General features: G+C 36.4%; 3 protein-coding genes and 1 long non-coding RNA gene across 5 annotated transcripts; 3 read left to right on the top strand and 1 right to left on the bottom strand.

Annotated features, from left to right (window-relative positions):
* The first annotated feature begins 1743 nt into the window (after positions 1-1743).
* Positions 1744-2962, top strand: LOC126375117 (uncharacterized). The gene is made up of 3 exons (XR_007567534.1): positions 1744-1953; positions 2586-2625; positions 2793-2962. It is a non-coding gene; the product is annotated as an uncharacterized LOC126375117 (long non-coding RNA).
* Positions 2963-4131: 1169 nt separating this feature from the next.
* Positions 4132-9198, top strand: LOC126374915 (rap guanine nucleotide exchange factor 2). Its single transcript, XM_050021687.1, has 2 exons — positions 4132-4379; positions 4910-9198. Exon 2 carries the CDS (start codon positions 4948-4950, stop codon positions 8485-8487), a length of 3540 nt encoding a protein of 1179 aa, XP_049877644.1. The 5' UTR covers positions 4132-4379; positions 4910-4947; the 3' UTR covers positions 8488-9198.
* LOC126374928 (diphthine methyl ester synthase) lies at positions 9188-12206 on the bottom strand. Its single transcript, XM_050021712.1, has 5 exons — positions 11937-12206; positions 11555-11737; positions 10619-10790; positions 10190-10321; positions 9188-9396 (listed from the first exon to the last, which is right to left on the bottom strand). Exons 1-5 carry the CDS (start codon positions 12069-12071, stop codon positions 9215-9217), a joined length of 804 nt encoding a protein of 267 aa, XP_049877669.1. The 5' UTR covers positions 12072-12206; the 3' UTR covers positions 9188-9214.
* A 694-nt stretch (positions 12207-12900) lies between these two features.
* LOC126374924 (protein salvador homolog 1) lies at positions 12901-19073 on the top strand. Of its 2 annotated transcripts, none has more exons than XM_050021707.1 (10): positions 12901-13086; positions 13240-13408; positions 13801-13897; positions 14062-14169; positions 15212-15347; positions 15753-15863; positions 16523-16700; positions 17283-17419; positions 18046-18178; positions 18843-19073. In XM_050021707.1, the coding sequence occupies exons 1-10, from the start codon at positions 12999-13001 to the stop codon at positions 18916-18918; spliced, it is 1233 nt and encodes a 410-aa protein (XP_049877664.1). In that variant the 5' UTR covers positions 12901-12998; the 3' UTR covers positions 18919-19073. The 2 variants fall into 2 exon arrangements, with proteins under 2 accessions (XP_049877664.1, XP_049877663.1); XM_050021706.1 differs by having other exon boundaries at positions 12904-13086; positions 16520-16700.
* The last annotated feature ends 1652 nt before the right edge of the window (positions 19074-20725 follow it).

Below are 20725 nucleotides of genomic sequence, written 5' to 3' on the forward strand. Positions count from 1 at the left end.
TTCCGTAATTTGCCTCCATTTAGTGTCAAGAGACGTTTTTTTTGATACGATATTTTTCTCTTAATGTTTTTGGAACAAAATCATGGCTTAAATGTTCAGGTTTTTGTAGAAAACGGTAGAGGATATATTCAAGATGTATGCTAATCAATAAAATAATATATTTTATATACTTACGGCATATTTCTTGTCTAAAACACTCAATCGCAAACACAGTAGTTGACAGTAGACTCGACCAACACTCGTCTGACTTCGACAGTTGTTTTTTTAATGTTACCAACTCATAGGGAAGAGATGCAAATACCACCTAGTAAGGATTTTTATAGTACACAATACTAGTATAATTTTATAATCTATACTAGCTTGTAAAACTAGTTAATCCATAAAATTGGTCACCCTAACGGAACCCCGACTATTGGTAAGTATAGCTACCATCGACTCCTGAGGTGAATTTGGAATCCTCGTGTAATATCAGCCGGTCAGTCAATGACAATATTTCCTAACAATAATCCTCCGAAATGATCTGAGATTTAGTTATATTAACACGTAATACGACGAAACCGAACGATTTATGTCCTTCGTAGACGTAGTCGAAAACTATAGCATTGATGACACGGAGCAAATTCAACACCAAAAATCTATCACCGTATTCTCGCCATCGCTCACCATCCGTCTCGACTGTGAAACAGGACGCATTTTAACGCTACGCACGAGATTATTTAGAGATGTTACACTTTTACGAGAACAATTTTATGTTTCTGCGACTTTTTCCGCTGCGGAAAACGATCAATTTATAAAAGTTATAAGTAAAAGATTATCATCACTGGTTTTAGCTGCGAAAACGCTACACAGAAAAGTACCTATCTCTGAAAATAGATGGAGATAGAAATATGTTCAGTTGGCCAGTTTACGTACTTTTAATATCAATGCAAGCAGATATATAACTTTCAAAATAATAATTAGCTTCAGAAAACAGTTTTATTATTTATCATTTAATATAATAAGATTATAATACTGAAATAATGATATAAACGTACAAAGAATTATGATAAATACCTACTTCTTCCGTTTGTAAGACGTATGGATACGTTCAGGAAAAGAAGTCACAGTTTATGGCTGTTTTTTTTTCTAATAGTGCGTTACGCTGTTTTGCCATAAATACGATAATATAATAAGTTGTAGATTCATCTTCGCATTTTGTATTGTTTTTTAACGGACTTCTTACCAAATTCTTTAAATTGAAATATATAGTAAGAGTCCCATTTGTTTATTTATTGATAAAAAAATAACCTTTGATCGGATAACTTATTCATTGAAATATGAGCTTTAAGGAGTGGTCTTAAAATTTTAAATTAGATAACAGTTTCAACTACTGTGTTCAGTGATTATGGTTCAGTGTGGCGCTAGTAGTGACGGCGTCAATAAAGTTGTGTTCAATATTCAGATTTTTACATTCGCTTTAATTACAAAGTGAGACACAAGATGTGTACTTACCTCAGAACAATAACTAAAGCATAGAAGGAAGGCTAAAATAAGAATTCAGAAACTATAAACCGGCTCTCTTCTAGCTTACGACACAAACTATGAGTGAGAAAAGGACAAATGAGTCGCTCTTTGCTTCATTTTTTCCGAGGTTGTCACAACATGAAATGTCATTTGGACCTATTGGACTCATTTTAACTCGGCCAAATACATAGTAACATACATAAGAAGATTTTACTTATATTTACCGAACTATTTGACACGGTCGCGTCAACTGTGTTTACGAGTGTCTTGTGTTCAGATTGTTTTAAGTGATAATTTAACAATATTTTTCCAAATAAATGGAAAGAACCTTTTATTTATATCAAATAATTGAGTGTCTCGACTGTGTGACATTATGTCTTGTGTGGTATGGGGCTGCAGCTCACATTCAGGAAGAAAAGAAAATAGCCAACAACTTCTGTCGTTTCATCGGTAAGTTTTTTGTAATTTTCTAGTGAAATGTGAACTGCTGAACAATTTTAGGAAAGTAATATGTTTTGCTGAATAGATTTGTAGCATAAAATATTTGAGATATCCATTATATTATACGTTTCATCGATGAATACGGAATTGATTTGAGGTTATGTTGATTGTCCATAGTGATGTACTAAAATTATCGATACTTTTAATTTTTAGATTTCCTGTAGACGATAACAAAGAGAAAGAATGGATAATTCGCATTAATAGACGAAATTGGATTCCAAATAAGTACAGCCGTATTTGCTCGAAACATTTTACTGCGGATTCATTTATGTGTGTTCCTAATTCAAAGTGGAGGCGTCTTCGAGACGATGCTATTCCTACATTGAACATTATAGATCAGACAGATGAAATGGTGTTTAAATTTAAATTTCAGCCTAGCCTGCATCATCTCACTGCTGGATAGATAGATAAGATATTTGTATCATGTTATCACAACACGTTTATACTATCTATCATTCAACTACATATTATTATGTACTTAATAAACTTAGTATATACTAAGTCTGTAGTTGTTTTATGTCTAAACAATTATGAGTTGTACACGTTTTATATAAGTAAATTATTATTATCTTTGATTTCAGATATTAAATCCAAAAGTGTCGACTGGATTTACATGAAAAGGTATATCAAATAATTTTCTTTTTTTATATTTTTAACATGATATACATATATAGAGTGTATAATTCAACCAGCTGCACAATGCACTTAAATCAGATATATTTTACTTTTATTTTTATAGATTATTTTGTACTATACTATTTTAACATTATTATTAAACTTTATTTCAGTCAGTTCAAGAAGACGAGATGAAAAATTTAAAAGAAAAGCTGAACAAGTCCCGCCTCAAGATCAAACGACTTAAAAAAAAAAAAAAAAACAATGTGACAGGGTGTCACAAAGACAGTTTCTAAGCAAATTGACACTGTTTAGAAATTAATAAATTTGTATTTATTGTAAATATAATGTACATAATTAATAACGTGTGAAATAAATACTTGCTAATGAAAATGAACAGATTTACGATCTAATTTATATTTCATTTTACCTCCTGTTCTTATTTACTCCTACTCCAACACTCCAGGTTGATACGAACTGCGCCCAATAAAGAATGTAATGAATGTTATAGATTTGTGTAAGCGACTTAGATAAATCTTGACTAAACCTTCCTTTACAAATACAAATATACTTTATTGCACACAACATACAATACTTACAAGTTTTACACGAAAGATACAGTACACCACCTACCTACCTTTTACTTTCCCTTTCTGTTCTCTTATGAATACTTGTATGCCGTATTTTTTTAAGTATAATGCTATATCTAGTAGGTACGAGTATGGTAATCCTAGTATTGAAACAGCTTGTAGCCCTAGTAAAGACCGCCATTTTATGTTTACAGAGTGGCACGTTTTTTCTGTAGGTATTTCCAGTCCATACTCTTTTCTATGTCTATGGCGTGACCCCATCGGGCCTCTTACCGTCTGTGCGGCTTAGACCCGGCGGCGGCGGTTCCAATTTGCACGGCACGTCGATCGACACCAGTGCACGGCGGATGACATCATAAATAAATTCGAATATTACAAAATACTTACCGATGAAACGATAACAGTTGGCTATTTTCTTTCCTTCCTGAATGTGAGCTGCAGCTCCAAACTAATATAAACCAGACAATATAATCCAAAAATGGTTAGATACTTACCTATCAGAGACAGAGTCTCCTTTCATCAAGAAGAAGATAATTGCATCCTACAAAAAGAAATCTTGTAAAAAAAATTTATCGACATTAATTGTAAGTAAATTTAATTTTATCGACATATTACTAAAGTGAAACCCAACACTAGGCAATGAAAAACTTGTGACAACCTACGAAATTACGAAACAATTTTTGTATATGCGTCTTTGTCTAACATTACGCCGGTTCCGTAAGATAAAGTAGAGCAGAATTATAGAGTTCTGTTGCTATTTTAGCCTTCCTTCTATGCTTTAGTTATTGTTCTGAGGTACTTACCGTTGTTTGCACTCTTTTAGGCCGAACGAGTGTGCTCGTAACTGTGACACTAAAGCGCATTTTAAGCCATAGACCACTATAGACATCCAAAAAGGTATATTATTTAGTCTATGGTAATATTGAATATGAAAGTGGCTTTCTAAATCCTTTTTGTCGATTTGTGTGGTTGTCGTTAAATTTCGTTATTCTTTTCTTTGAAAACCTATCCATTGGATAAAAACCTTGTATGTTCTTGTGAAGTGTGGTGTAATTACGATTTGCAGTAGGATAGTAAATTAGACCACTTGGGAGAAGTAATTATAGTAGAAAGCAACATGGAAGCAGTGACAGTTCCGCCATGAATGCAAAATAAATAGAAATTGTGAAGGTTTGGACACTATTTATTTATTTATTGAATGTTTTGAAATACATAGGTCTATTGTTTTAGTTTGAATCATTTCATGCAGATTCAAAGGGAATGATGTGATGCAATTGATAAACAAAACTGAAATGTAGTTGACTACGTTATGCGTTAACTCGTCTACGTGCGTACGACGACGCAATGATGAAAGTAACTTGAATTTCATTATTCATGCGGTGTTAATATAATGATAATCACTATTAATTATAAATACACTTTTGGATATTCACTATTGTTATGATAGCCTAAAGTATGTATGTGTATGTTTTGTATACTTTATGAGCTCAACCTATGATGCCATTTTCCCTATTTGACCTGTAACTAGGATAGAGAGTGTAGTGAGATATATAAATCTTCCTGTTTGGAGGAAAACTAATTTATGAAGTGTATCTTAATTTTCCTCAATAGTACTTGAACTTTGACTAATATCTAAGTAATTATTTTTTTTATTTCCTAATGCTGTGTTTCTATTTAATAAGAAAATATTTTCGTTTCAGAAGCTGGACGTTGGTGAGAAGAGGCTAGAATCTTCACAATGTTGAGAGGGGGGCGTGGTGGCCGTCACAGTCCGGAGCTGTACCCCCACACACTCAAGTGCTCCAACGCAAGTGATACAAGCTCTGCTTACAGTGGTAGCGACACCATGACGTCAGTTCATAGTTCCCTCGACATGGACATGGAGGTAGACCTATCAGGTCTCCTGGAATCCATTGTGGATTCTGATGAAGAAGAAGATTTGGAAGAGAGCATGGACAGCCTCACTGTGCGTGATGCTGTCCGAGAATGTCTTGAAAAAGACCCGAGTGAGAGAACTGAAGAAGACATTGAAATCCTGCTAGAGTTCACTCAACACTTGAAGGCATTCACCAACATGACACTCAATGTACGTCGAGCCTTATGTGCTGTAATGGTATTTGCTGTTGTTGAAAAAGCTGGCACTGTTGTCATGAATGATGGAGAGGAACATGACTCTTGGTCTGTTCTTATTAATGGACATGTGGGTATTGAACACTCTAATGGAGAGATTGAACACCTCAATGTGGGCGACAGCTTTGGAATGGCTGAAGCAACTCTTGAGAAACTTTACCACAGAGGAGTAATGACCACACGCTGTGATGACTGTCAGTTTGTTTGTATCACACAAACTGACTACTACCGCATCTTGCATCAAGGTGAAGAGAACATCAGAAGACATGAAAATGAGAATGGTGTTGTGGTTCTTGTCACCGAATACAGAGGGGCAGCTGGTGAATCTGGCCACCAGCAAGGCCATGTGGTCATTAGAGGGACTCCAGAACATTTGATGTTACAGCTTATTGAGGATAACGCCCGGGACTCTACCTATGTAGAAGACTTCCTACTGACTCACAGAACTTTTATAGAAAGCCCACTTGTTGTTGCAAAACAGTTGCTTGCCTGGTTTTCTGAACCATCTGTACGTGACAAGGTTACCAGAGTAGTTTTGCTGTGGGTGAACAACCATTTCACTGACTTTGAAACAGATCCAAGCATGATGGAGTTTCTTGAAAACTTTGAGACAGCTTTGGAACGAGAAAAAATGGAGAGCCAATTGAGACTATTGAACATTGCTTGTTCAGCTAAAGCACGCACAAGGAGCGTCACTTTATCACGCCCAACGAGAGATGAGCCTCTGAATTTCACAATTCTGGGTGGATATGAGAGAGGATACGGAATTTTCATATTAAAGGTAGAAAAGCACTCTAAAGCAGAAGAAGTAGGGTTGAAAAGAGGAGATCAAGTCATAGAAGTTAATGGACAATCTTTTCGACATGTAAGCCATGCAAAGGCAATGGAAATAATTACGGGTTCAACACATTTGAGCATCACAGTAAAAAGTAATTTATTAGCCTTCAAGCAAATGCTATTAATGCCTGAAAATTCTCCAAGGCAAAGAGGCTGTACCAACATGGTACGCTGGCAAACTGACCCTAGGGCCAGACTATCAACTGCTGAATTGTTGAGTGATGATCCTATTACACTGACACCAGTTTTTCAATCTCCCACCAAGAAACCTCAACAGTTAAGCATCAAGAAAGAACCACAAAAAGGATTTATGACACTTGGCCCAAAAAGAAGGTTGCAGAAAGCTTTAATGAAAATGAATATTCTCCCTAAAAATACAATAACTGATGGCTTACATACTGATGACAGCATTATTTCTAACACAGATTCTGTGAACAAAGCTAACAGCAGCACTTCGTTTTATAATTCTCACAGTAACCCTGACCTCATATCTATATGTTATGATGAATACCAGTCATCTGACTATCCTGAGCATGTGCTTAAAGTCTACAGAGCAGACCAAACATGCAAGTATTTATTAGTACACAAAGAGACCACTGCAAGAGAAGTGGTCATGCTAACTTTGCAAGAATTTGGAATTACTGATCCCAGTTCCAATTTCTCACTTTGTGAGGTGTCTGTAGCACAAGGAGGCATCATAAAGCAGCATCGTTTGCCAGATCAGCTACAAAATCTGGCTGAACGAATTGGTCTGAGCTCCAGATATTACCTAAAGACAAATGGGATAAGTGAAACTTTAGTACCTGATGAAATGGCCCCAGAACTTCTGAGGGAGAGTGTTGTGCATTTCCTGCAACTGAATGCTGTTGAAGTTGCAGTTCAACTAACTTTACAGGACTTTTGCATTTTCAGACAAATTGAAAGCACTGAATATGTTGATGATCTGTTTGAATTGAAAAGCAGATATGGTACACCAATGCTGTCACAGTTTGCAGAACTTGTTAACAAAGAAATGTTTTGGGTTGTTACAGAAGTTGTTACTGAGCAGCAGCTTGTTCGTCGGTCAAAGATAGTGAAACAGTTCATTAAAGTAGCACGACATTGTAAGGAGTGTAAGAATTTCAATTCAATGTTTGCAATCATATCAGGTTTGGGCCATGGTGCTGTATCGAGGCTGAGGATGACTTGGGAGAAACTACCCACCAAATATTTAAAACTGTTTACTGACCTGCAAATGTTAATGGATCCCTCAAGGAACATGTCTAAATATCGACAATTAGTGACGACGGAACAAGGAAGATCGCCAGTTATCCCTTTCTATCCTGTGGTTAAGAAAGACCTCACATTTATCCACCTTGGTAATGATACAAAAGTGGAGGGGATGGTCAACTTTGAGAAATTAAGGATGATAGCAAAAGAAGTTAGAACACTAACAAATATGTGCAGCTCTCCATATGACCTTTTGACCTTGCTGGAACTGGGAAAACAACCACCATCAAATGCTATGGTTGCTCTGAATCAACTCACAACTGGTGTACAACAAGGCCAAGTTACAGTAAAGCGAAGGAAAAAGTCTTCTAATGTACCAAATCCCAAAAAGATGTTTGAAGAAGCACAAATGGTAAGACGCGTCAAAGCGTATTTGAATCGTATGCACGTAGAAACTGACGAGGAAAGACTTCATGCACTTTCATTGGAATGCGAGGGCGCCGGGCCGGCTCCCGCGATGCCTCGCCGTCGACATCCTTCACCTTCCTTGTCAACTACTAGCAGCGCGTCTTCCGCCAGTGAGAGCAAAAAGAGTTTTGCAGGAAATAAATTTGGCGCAGCTTCACCGCAAGCAGTCCGAAAATTGCTAGCACTATCGGAACCCGCCAAAACTAGACCGCACCAGCCTAGACCGCCACCATCAGGACCATCGCCCTGCACGCATAGGCGAGACGGTCCCGGTCCAGGAATTTGCTGCCCCCGCACGGCTCATGAGAGATCGCACTCGGACACGCCCACGCCGCTGCCAGTCGACCTTTCGGCGGAGAGCAGCAGTGTTACATCGCTAGTAAACTTGCCACTGAGAAAGACGGGCTCGGCGACGTCGAGTGACAGCGGACACGGCTCGTGCACAGCGGCCAGCTGCGTGCGCCCCGTGCCGCCGCCGCGCATGCCGCAGGCGCCGTACACGCTCGCCACCCAGGTGGCGCGCCTGGAACGACTCAGCCGCGCGCACTCGCATGAAGGTGTTACCCGCTCATATGATTATTATCACGATGCACCAGACGATGATGACGATGATCAGCAAGTATCTGCTGTTTGAAATTTGAAATACTCTCACTAAATCGATGTCTATTTATATAGTTCACTGTTTTTGTAATCTCACTTGACGAATAGAGAGCACGATTTATATAAATTTGTCTCATAATTATTATAATTATGTATGTACCCTTTATTTACAACTAAGTCTAAAGACTGTATAATTTTAATATTAAGAATTGTCCTAGTGTTACATAGTGTAAAATTCCATACTATAAGCCATGCCTCTAAACTTTACTTTTTAATTAATTGTAATGTGAATGTGACCCACCATTTTCCAGTTTTTATCTAGACATGTTTGATGTATACCAATTAGGTGACCTTGCATATCCACCTTTGGTATCTCTACATTCCGTTATTTGTATATTGCATATAATTTTCATTATTTATAATTGTGAAACTTAGACCAAATAATAATTAATGTACCTTTTTAACATTTATGATTAAAATTACCTATTTAAATAATTTTATTTTGTAGTAATTTGTGGTAGCTTGGTGGACCAATAATGAGTTTGAATGTTATTTTTAGTGGTAGCAGCTCGAATTCTGTTTATATCATGGTTTAATTATTGATTGTAAATAATAAAAATATATTAATTACATTACTTCCTAAAAAGTGTGTTATTTATTCCGAACTAACCACTTGGCCGACGATTAGGAGGCGAATTGTGTAATAAATAATGTTGTTTCAATAAAACTAGGAGTATATTTCAAATGTAGTTTATTGTTCGCTATCTGAATTGTGCGAGATAGTCGGTCTCGAGCGGATGTAGGTCCGGCGCGGGGATGACGAGACTGTGCAGCGGCGGGCCGAGGTCGCATTGTTGCATCTCCCGCAGCGTGCGCGCCGCGATCTGCTGGTCCGGAGCGCCCACTCGGCAGACACCCACCACCAACGTATCATTTGTTATACCTAATACAAATAACATCATTTAGTAAACTAAACGCATATTAAATACATGTAAAGAACCCTATGATTCTTTTTAAAGCTGGTAAACAATTAGATGTAGGTACCTACTTCTGTAGATTCCCAGTTTTTAGAATGAGGAATGACAACCCTATTGGGGTTTCTACCTACCCCTGGCTGGCTGGGTATCTTCCGAATGACGTGTCGAAATTACCTGTGTCCAAAGTTCCGTTGATAAAAAATAATCTCCGAAGGGATATGCAGAGGTGTATAGTATATATACACCCACTAGCTATGGCCAGTCTATTGCCATTACCCAGGCACGAATCCTAGAAACCATGTTCCGTCTATGATCCAAACATGAATTCAAAGTCGATTTTTTAGTGAGATTGAGTAATAGAATATATTTCTAAAGAATTTCCATTCGCTTTTCGCGATTCTGGTGAATGTGTAGAGGCGAAATAATGCGTGGGCTACCGCCTACAACAACATTCAAAGAGATCATTAATAAAATTTTAATTTAGAACTTAACATTAATTTTCTAGCAAAAGCTTCAAAAATGCCTTGCCTTTAAACTTGTTATGTGAAGTAGTATAAACATTGGTACTTGATGGTATCAATCATAGTTCAATATTAATAATATCAACAAGTGTATTATATCCTCTGCCAAAGGTCTGGAAGAGATCGCTCTTAGCGTTAAGGCCGCCTTTGCCCACCTTAGAATAAGTTTATCCTGTAAATGTCTTGTAAATTTGTGTACAATAAAGTGTTTTATTATTAATATCAAATAGAGGTCAACCTGATTGCGGTTTCCTTTCGATGATCTGCACCAGTTGTGAAGCCGCCTCTTTCACACTCATAAACTTGGGATCCATGTATTGTCGCACTTTCTTTGTTAAGGATTCTTCTGTTGGCTCCTTTACTTTAATATCTAAAAATATATTTGATACATCTAAATCTTCCTTCCATTAGGATGGGCAATGCCAGTGGGCAACTAGCAATCAGTTTTAAGAAATGTGAGGATCTAACCAACCTATCACCTGCAATAATAGTTGTGTTCTAGAACATACTTACTTGGAACAATAAGTAGCATAAAACATTCTAAGCTTCTCAGGCAAATATTAGTTAATGATATTTAATCGTGAATAGTTTACTGTTGTGCTCAGCACTGGGATGTATGTATAGGCTACTTATGTTATTTTATATGAATATTATAACTGATCCTTACCTAATAGACACAATGTGTGCAGGTTTCTGGAGAAGTTACCAACAATTTTCTCAAAGAAACTGTCTGGCTGCCAGGTTTCCGTCCAGTAAGGGATGGACACTGTTTCCCCAAAGTTGTACAGCTGAAGTCCACAGCAACTGACTGCATTCATTATAGATGCGTTGTGTACAATCTGAAAGAAATATAAGGTAGAAACATAACAATTAACATGGGTAATAATTACTTCAGCAATGTCATGAATGGATATGAATTCTATTATAAGCCTTTAGAAATGGAAAATCTTACATTAGTAAACCACTTGCTCTGACAATTTAAGGGGGTGGACGGGTGGACCCTAGCCATTCGGTAATAAAAATTAAATATGCATAGTTTCTAATAATATATATAATAATAATATATTACACAAATTGGTAAATAGATAATTGTTTCTAAGGCCGCCCAAATTGTACTGTATTCATGTGTTATGTCTGATTGTTTAAATGTAGTTCTGTGCAATAAAATATATTTGATTTGATTTTATAGCTTATTGTATGAATGTAAATACTGACCACTTAACATTATGTTATGCTTAAGTTGCTGTGCCCCAGCGGAATCAATCAGAGTAAACCTGATGAAAATAGGAAGGATTTATAATATTTTTTATTGATTGTAAGTTCTCGAGACTTTCAAATAGTGGCAAAAAAGTTTAGTTTATCTATGACAAAAATAATAATTTTGATCACCGCTACACTTATTTCATCTATTGTTGCTGAACGAGGGTCCCAACACCCTTAACAAAGATTGTGCCATACATGTTAAATAAAATTATATCCATTGACAATAATAATTGGTGGGTAAAATGTTGGAATGTGTTTAAGTTTGTACAAAATAAAAAGGATACAATTTATTCTGAAAAGCTTTGTTCCATACTTATTCTAATAAACATATTATCATTACCTGTACTTCAACACCAAACTGTTTTGCTCGCAGTATCATATCGGTGTGTGTAGTAGCACCAAGTGGATCCCCCACAACAAGCAGAGCTATGTCCTTATCCTTGGCCTCCTTGAGGAAGTCATCTATGTTACCTTCACATAGCTCTCGATCAGCTATTATCAACGGCCTTCCATAGAATTCCTCCTGTGGAATAAAACAACACTCTTGAGATTTTTACAATAAGTTCTTGTTTATTTAGCTATAATTATTATAGAAGAAAGCAGTTGTCAACGCCTGCTAAAAATCCTAACCTACACAATTATCGTATTATAAATTTAAATAGACGAACTTGTTAGATAATTCTTGACGACGTAAAGGTGATAGTAATGAATTAACCACTTACCAAAACTTCTTTTCCTACTGTAAGTATTGAAGTATATCCTTCTAATAACACTTTATCACATTTCTTTACGATTTCCAAACCACGAACAGTGATATCTTTAGCATCACCAAGTCCTAAGCCTACTAAAAAAAACATTGTAACAGTAACACAATATATTTGTTCTACTGAATTTATTACACACGATATTTAAAGTAACAAAATTACATACAATTATAAAAATAATCACACAAAATTCGCGATCTCGCGCCACGCTACAGTAAGAACCATAAATTATTTAAAAAGTGTAAACTATTAAATTTTGGAGAGAGAAAAACGATTAATAAAAATATATACCTGTTCTTTTTCACGTTATGAAAACGCCATAAGCATAGGTCTTAAACCGAAACAACGGTGAAGAGGCGGGGCTTAAGGTCAACCAATAGCAGCTATTATTGATAAAAAAATAACCAATCAAAAATAAGCTATAAAATAATATTGCCATTTGAAGAAAAAGAAAAGCTGTTAGAGCTCTTTGTATGCTTTGCTAAATTTTATTTTATTTTATCAGAATTATTCATATTATTTTATAAAATTGCATTTTACGCCAAATAATGAATTAATCATTCTTTATTTTCTTTTTCTGTGATTATTTATAAATTATTCATTAGCCTTGGTCTTAGATTAGCAACAATTGAAATGTAACCAAATGTAACCCTTTCCAAAAAAAACTAGTTTAAAAAATAAAACGCCTTGTGTTGCCAGACAAATATTCTATAATTCCCCCATTTTTTACGAAAAACTTCCCCGAACCACAAAACAAAGATCCCCGCGTAAACTGTCAATTTCAATCAAGTATGAGCTTGACTGCAAAAGTTAAAATAAACAATTCTCTAATATTTCCACCATCGCGCATCGTTCTTATATACTTGTTATTATTCAAGTTATTTTTACCCCGGAATTACGAAAAAAAACCCAATCTAGCAACTCTCCTCAATTTGACACTTGCATGATAATGGAAGTTGGTGGGTGTTCGTATTAGTTTATATTTTAGTTTGTTTCTTTTTGTTTAGTTATTTTGTAAAAATGATATCACGAAAAGGCCAAAAAGCTAATGTAAATGAAGGTGTTGTCGGAAAATACATAAAGAAAGACACTCCTCCGGATTTACCAAGTAAGTTTGTTCATGAAGTTCTGCAGATTTATTCTCTTATTTGTGTGAATGAAAACAAAGGTTGTCTGATGTTATTTAAAGGTGTCTTCAGATATAAGTATTTGCATTTGTATTTCATACAAGTCAGCAATCGATGAGTATCGTTTGTTTAAGTTATAAATGTGTGGACGACGGGACATAATCGGAGGCCGAAGAGTCAGCCTTTTGGCGCCAGTGACGTGGGGTCCCAGAGCCATGAGAACAAGTTCGGGAAGGCGCAGACAATGAGCGGTCATGCGGGCAAGTACACGCCCAGCGAGTCAGTGCCCAATTTAGCGAGCAGGTGTGTGATGTCGTCATGTCAATTAACTCGTATAATTTGCACAACATGCGCCTGTTTATCTCTGACCTGTCAGTCCTGTTTCTATATTATACTTGTTATGAAATGTTGATCAGTTACAGCTATAAATAAACATTTGTCTACTAAATCATCAGATGCATTAGATTAGCCGATATCATTAGATTAGCGGATAAAGATGCAAATTTCTATACATTTATTTTTTAGGATTCTTAACAGCATACCACCACTACCATCATGCATACCTATGCAGTACCCATGCAATATGTATGTAGTAGTATCTATTAGTTGAAGTCAAATATACAACAATATATTTATATTAGTTTTAGATTTTTATTTTGTTGTGTTTTGTTCAGATGATGATATTTTTATTGCAGGTTTGCTAATTTGTCCACTAATGAATTGCCTATGCCAGGTCCATCAAATGCTACAGTCAACTACAACTCTCAACAGTACTTACTGGAATCTAATCTGGTAAATAAAAGGGTCTTCTTTGAATGATTTAATTATTTTTTTTATACCTTATGTCTGTAACTGAATTTGGATCTATCTATAAGCCAAATTTTATCCAAATCGGTATAGTTGTTAAAGTATGGAAAAGTAGCAGATTGAGTTTCTTTCACATTTATAATTTTTAGGCTTCACAATCAACACTGAATGACATGGACGACTCATTTAGCAGACAAACAAGCTACAGATACTACCGACAGCAGCAGGAGGATCCTATTTATCAGAATCAACAACAGGTAAAATTAAAAATATAAATCTGGTCATACCTTCTCCCCTTTAATGGTGGCGTAGCCATTAGTAGACATCATCATTCTATTGCCATTATCCCACTCTATGTGGAGTAGGCACAACATGTATTCTTTTTCCATTCATCTCTGTCAGTCGGATTCTCCATCATTAGTAGACATATACACATGGTGTTAGTGACATCGCAACGAGAACTTTGAGGGAAGGATTCTGAGTTGATATAAAGTGAATTTTAAATAAATAAATAAATAAATTTTTCTGTAGCAAAAGTATGGGACTGAAAATAATAAAAAAACAGTAAAACTTTCATGAATTTTCCGACAGGAAATTCCACTTGATATCTACACAGGATCATATACTAACCCCTCAGTATTTGTTACAGTATCACTAACATCCATACCTACTTGTATGGCTACCTGTATGCACTTGTATTTATAAATTACTCATCTCCAAAAAAAGGCACTTAGAGGATAGAATACTGATATAACAATCCAAAGTATATTTTTTGGATAGTTCTGTCTTAAAACTAAATAAACATTTTATCTATCTATGAGCCTAGTATACTGTGATTGATGAGTTTGTTATTTATTTATTTATTTATAAAGTACAACCACATCACATATATTAAAACATTTAACATTTATAAGGTTACGGTATTGTGACTAATATTATATGACAATTACGGCGTACATAACTTATACAATTAAGGGTACTTAAGTATTTTTATTTTTGTTATTATTATTTACAAAAAATACATTATATTTGGTATTTTTAACCTGAATCTTGCCATGTATAAGATAAGCTTACAACTATATTCCAATTGGGGTAGTCAGTAGTACCATCCATCTCAACATGACTTGAATACCACACCTCACCTAGCTTTCTGTTAGACCAATGTGATAGGTGGTGAGCCGTATCACCATCTATGATAGTCGAAACGACTGTGTTCGTGAAAACTGCACTTAAGATAAATTAAGGGCATGTATGCTCCTTCCCACACACAGTAATCCCACCAATGAATCCCATCTATAGGTTCAGCAACAAAAACAGCAACAGTACGGCTCCCGCGAGTCCAGCATGCCGCGCCTGTCTTCCAACCTGAGCCTCACCCCGCGGCTGCATCCGCCTTCACCACACACGGCCGTTCGACTCCATACATGTAGCGATTGTAAGCACTGTTACTCTTCAGAATCATTCTAGTTGTTCCATATTTTATATTTCTTACTATCAAGTGTCTATTTCAGATTTTATATCGCAATTAAGAGAGGATAGTTAAATTCAAATTCAAAAATTCAAATTATTTATTTCAGACACAACCAATCAGTCTAGTATCTAGTCTCCCTATCCATCCATAGGGAAGGCCCGTGCCCCAGCAGTGGGGACGTTAATGGGCTAATGATGATGGTCAGTTAAACACAAATTCACAGTTTATGAAACAGGGTACATAGCATCTTCAAAAAAAATTGGACAGATTCTGAATGTAATCTGTAGTAACTGTTATTTCTACAGATTCAGAATTTACACAATTTCTCTTACATAACTAAATTACATATCGTGTAAAAAAAAATTACAGCATATACGACGGGCAGCCAATCTTCACCAATATACTCGAACTACGTGAACACGTCGGCGATTCCGTATCCTCCCAAAAGCCACGGAAGCAGTATCATCTCTACAAGCAAAGGTAAATAAATAAATACACATGTTAATTGTAACTAGAAGAGTTTTTAAATCAAAGTCTGTAGTCTCCCTTTGACCTACAGCTGGGCAAAAAACATCTTTTTTTGCCAACCTTCCGTAATACGATATATTTACCGCGCCATTCTTTTCGTATTTCCTACCGATTCTCCCATCGATGGATTCTTGTCATTCGTGTTCCGTAGCAATACTGCTTATTATACAAATAACTAATAGGAACCTTGATTTCAATGACGTAATTTTTACGTCATAGAATTTATACGCCAACCCGGACACTTCATACAAAACACCTCGTATTTTACAAACACTGCACATTGACGTTATCGTACACGCGTATCTGTCGCCATACGATTGAAGACTGAGGGGGGTGAGATAAACCTATCTCAGCCTTTGGTGGGGAGCAGCGGAGAGCTGCCGTCCTATACGGTCACGAGCATTAATATGTATACACTTTGGTACCATGTCACATTAACTTTTTTGACAAATTGAATTGTAACTCTCACTAAATGTCAAATATGTTAGTGCGACAGAGTCCTAAAGTGGGTACATTATATTGCTCATGACTGTACGTAGTATTATTCTATGACGCCGTATAATTTTGTTGCTCTGTTGATTTTTATTGTATTGGCGTGTTACCCTCAGCAGGGTCAGACGAGTGTGAGCTGCCGCTGCCGCCGGGCTGGTCCGCGGACCGCACGCTGCGCGGCCGCCGCTACTACATGGACCACAACACGCAAACCACCCACTGGACGCACCCGCTCGAGAGCGTGCCGCAGCCCTGGCAACGCGTCTCCACGCCGCATCATGGCGTCTATTACTTCAAGTAAGTATAAAGCTGCTATTTAGAAATACACTTAAGTAGACGCTCACCTTATGCTTGTACATGCCCGTTATGCTTAATCGTACATGTGTTGATTTCTATTCAAAGAAAATTTAGAGGAAAATTCGCACTGGACATTGAATTCGTAAACGTGCATAATATTAGACTCCGTTTAAGTGGACTCAACAATGTTCAAATGATTCATCAGACCAACTGTAACTGTTAACACATGTTAACATCAACTGCTCAGTGACTTAGGGCTCTTGACTGCCTCCATTTGGGCAAAATCTCCTTTTATCACTTATAGTTCTTGCCAGCAGGATAAGTAGAAAGATTACAGCCTAATGCAAAAGAGACAATAGAAAAAAATACTAGTGATGCCTGTGCTACCCAGCATGCTAGTCAAAAGGTATAAATTATTAGCGTTTTGTAATAGAATTGTATATTTTCCATAATGTTCATCATATCCATCTTAGGACTTCTTATCAACAGTGGCTGCAAGTTGTCTTTGATTACTTGTGGCTCTGCCCACCCCATTTGGGATTACGGGCGTGAGTTTATGTATGTATGTTGTATATTTTCCAGTGAGATCACTCACCAAACGACGTACGCGCACCCGTGTCTAGTCGGCGGCTGCTACCTGGTCAGCCCATTCGTTCCTACCCTCGTCCCGCCATACTTGCTAGAAGAGATACCGCACTGGCTAATTGTGTACTCTAAAGGTATGACCATGTTAATTACAATAAACCCTAACCAGGAATTTAAAAGCTTCACCATTTTGCAACTTTAATAATAATGACAGCTTTTCTGTTTATAAACAAATGCCAGGTATACAGATTAAAAATGCGATAATTAACAGGGGTTTTATATTTACTAGCCAATCAGGCTTTATGAATGAAAAGTAAAAATCTTATTGGCGGAGGAACAAGGGTTGAATTGAACAACATCTGGCAGCACAAAACCGCATTTGTTCCGCCAGTGATACAGCGTTCCCCCGCCTAATCGATTCTGCCGTGTGCGAGTAACAGAGGATAGAAGCATAGGAAAGTACGATGCGGTGCGGCCTGATGGTTCAATCCTACAACAACACAACTCTACAAAAATACACCTCTTTAAAGGAAATTTAACTATAAAGGTTGAAGCACATCTGTCATCACGCTATAGCGTGTTTATGCGCGCTATTGCCTATCTGCGGCGTGCGGTCGCTCTCTCGTTTTACCAAATGACAGTTCTTAGTAACAGAAAAGGATAGAAGTATAGGAAAATGCGATGAGATGCTGACACAGATATTAGAAAGAGGTGCTGACAAATGTGGTTTGACCCTAAATGTTTCTTGTTGATTCCACAGCCGATCCAGAACTGGATCAGAAGCTGCGCTGGAGCATGTTCCGGCTGAGCGAGCTGGATTGCTACTCCGACATGCTGACGCGCCTCTACAAGCAAGAGTTGCAGCTGATTGTCATGAAATATGAGCAGTACAGGTAAATCTAAATCTTATTGTTCATCATATCTATATTAGGACTTCCATACCAGTGGCTTTGCCATCCTAGTAACAAGGCAGATGAAGGAAAAAAAGAGTATTCTATCCTAATAGACATTATGGTTGGTGGGTTCTTGCATTCTTGGAATATTTTAATATGTGATGTTGGGATGGCTTCAATAGGGTAGTTTCCAACTAGTCAAATCAGTTACTTTTTACTAAATGTCAAAACACAAAATTATCATATAAAAATGTGATAAAATGTCAGACTTATTATTACGTTTTTCTCGATTAAAATTCATCTCCCATCCATTATTACATAGCTTAACTAAAAAAATTAAATAGAAAAAAGAAAATGTTTTTCGACAGTTTTAGATTTGTATTTATTTAGTATTCATAATTTATCTTATCTTATTTATATTATTTTTTATTTTCTTATGCATATTTGTACGCCTGCATGCAGGCCGAACACATCACAACATTGTTATTAAAATTATTTTACCACCTTTATTGTATCTATGTGTTCTCGCAAATAAATTGATTTGATTTGATTTGATCTTAAACCTACATCACTCAATTAATTACCATACAAAATATGAGTTTATTTAATTTTGATGAGAGTAGTGATTATTAAACATAAGATTATTATTATTTATCTATTTCAGATCTGCATTACTACAAGAGCTAGAGAGGCGGCGGCATGGCCGCGCCATCGCTTGCCACGCACACAACAACTGCTAACCTGCACCGATCTGCCTTATTGAGCTGTGATCTTAATCATAAGGATACTATTTAAATATCTGATTGTTCCTCAATCACTTATTATAAGTATATCAGAATATAATGTAAAATGACGAACTATTTTCCTAGTGAACTTATACTAGACTGAAATGAAATGTGATTTGGTATTATTTTACATAAAAAAATATTATTATAAAAAAATATTCCAGCAATCATGTTGCTAGTTTTTGAAAAGAAATCTTATTAATTATAAGTGCCTTAAAGAAATAAAATATTTATATTTCAATAACATTTTGTTTTATTTGTTTTCTAATTTGAACAATTATTTTAGACTACTTATCATACTTATTATGTACAAGTGAGTGTTGAGAGAAGGTACACAGATTGTATTATTATATTAATGCTTCTTTATTTTCTGGTGCACCGTCAGACTTCACACTAACACCCTCCACTATATCATACTCATCCACTTTTTGAAAACCTTGTATCCTAAAAACTTTGGCATTCTTTATTCCTAGGGTATTTGCCCATCCCAAAGCTGAAAAATGAATAACAAAATCAGAAAATGTTTAATAAAAGTACTATACATTACATATCTCAGGATACTGACCCCCGTCACTCATATTTTTGTGGGTGCACAGTCATGCACCTGTTATAGGTTAGTGTGAACACCACGGAAATTATATAGTTACCTGGAGGTGTAGCTTGCTCTTCATCAGACTTGAGACCGTAGTAATGAGCCCAGTCAGCTTTCCCTTTATAAGCACTATATACTACTAATCCAAATGCATTCCAAGCCAATAATCCATATATCAGACTTAACCTCTGTTTCCAGAGCACAGCTTGATCCCCTGGGATTGGCTTCATACGTTTCCGAAGAAATACATGCCACCACTTATAAATCATTTTGTATGAAGAACCTAAAAGTAAAAATTACCAATTTAAGGTTATGATTTATAACAGTTACAAAATGATTTAATAATCACACAGAACGAGATACTGTGAACATTTTTATTACTTTACATTTTAGTCTCTTACTTTATTGTTCCTTAAATTGTAGAAAAAATACGCGTATTTTACATAACAACAAAATGTCAAAATAAACTTTCCAACTTTTTTGACATTAGCTTAATGCGCCCTGTTCACGGCCCGATATGCGATATTTATTGAATGTGTAGTGTGTACGATATGTATGATTGACGAATCACTCACTTCTTTACCGGATTTTTACCAGATTTAGTTTAGGTACCTATCTAGACGGCATTACTGTTTATCGTATTTTATGATCAAGAAAGAAGCGCCCATATTGTTAAACATTATAAGTATATGTCGGCAGAACCCAGCAGCAGCTTCGTCTATGAACAAAACAAAAACATTTGGGGCGTTCCACTACCGGAAGTCAACATCATTACCGGAAAGGACACACTTCTTTACGGGGCGCGAGATTAGAATAGCGCGCGGGAGTAAAAAATATACCAGTATACTGACAGAGCCATTGGCTTGTCGAAGGTCTTATCTATTTTGTTTCAACTTTGTTAGCGACAGCGACGGGCAGGAGACCGCATTTTTGAGGAGTAGTAGTAGTAGTAGGTCGGCAATCGTGGGAGCTGACGTCGTAGGTACTTACCTAATCCTAATAGAAGGTGCGTTGTTGCAACTTATACAGTAATCACATCTTAGAACGCAACTACCTATCAAGAGTGTTTTAAGTTATGTTTCAACGTCTTACGGCTCTGCTCATCCCAATAGGCAATGGATCAATAAGTTTGACAAACATTGGATCGACTTTAGAAAAAAAGGTTAACGG

Source organism: Pectinophora gossypiella, chromosome 18 (genome assembly GCF_024362695.1).
Source record: "Pectinophora gossypiella chromosome 18, ilPecGoss1.1, whole genome shotgun sequence".
Classification (NCBI taxonomy): domain Eukaryota; kingdom Metazoa; phylum Arthropoda; class Insecta; order Lepidoptera; family Gelechiidae; genus Pectinophora; species Pectinophora gossypiella.

What these genes read in the sequence shown, in the direction of transcription:
- LOC126374915 (XM_050021687.1), top strand. Translation starts at nt 4,948, where the DNA reads ATGTTGAGAGGGGGGCGTGGTGGCCGTCACAGTCCGGAGCTGTACCCC.
- LOC126374928 (XM_050021712.1), bottom strand. Translation starts at nt 12,071, where the DNA reads ATGTTTTTTTTAGTAGGCTTAGGACTTGGTGATGCTAAAGATATCACT. An exon ending in CAGTAGGAAAAGAAGTTTTG is followed by an intron (nt 11,738 to 11,936) that starts GTAAGTGGTTAA and finishes TTTATTCCACAG; the next exon opens with GAGGAATTCTATGGAAGGCC. An exon ending in CGAAAGGAAACCGCAATCAG is followed by an intron (nt 9,397 to 10,189) that starts GTTGACCTCTAT and finishes TATTTGTATTAG; the next exon opens with GTATAACAAATGATACGTTG.
- LOC126374924 (XM_050021706.1), top strand. Translation starts at nt 12,999, where the DNA reads ATGATATCACGAAAAGGCCAAAAAGCTAATGTAAATGAAGGTGTTGTC. An exon ending in ACTCCATACATGTAGCGATT is followed by an intron (nt 15,348 to 15,752) that starts GTAAGCACTGTT and finishes AAAAAATTACAG; the next exon opens with CATATACGACGGGCAGCCAA. An exon ending in CATGGCGTCTATTACTTCAA is followed by an intron (nt 16,701 to 17,282) that starts GTAAGTATAAAG and finishes TATATTTTCCAG; the next exon opens with TGAGATCACTCACCAAACGA.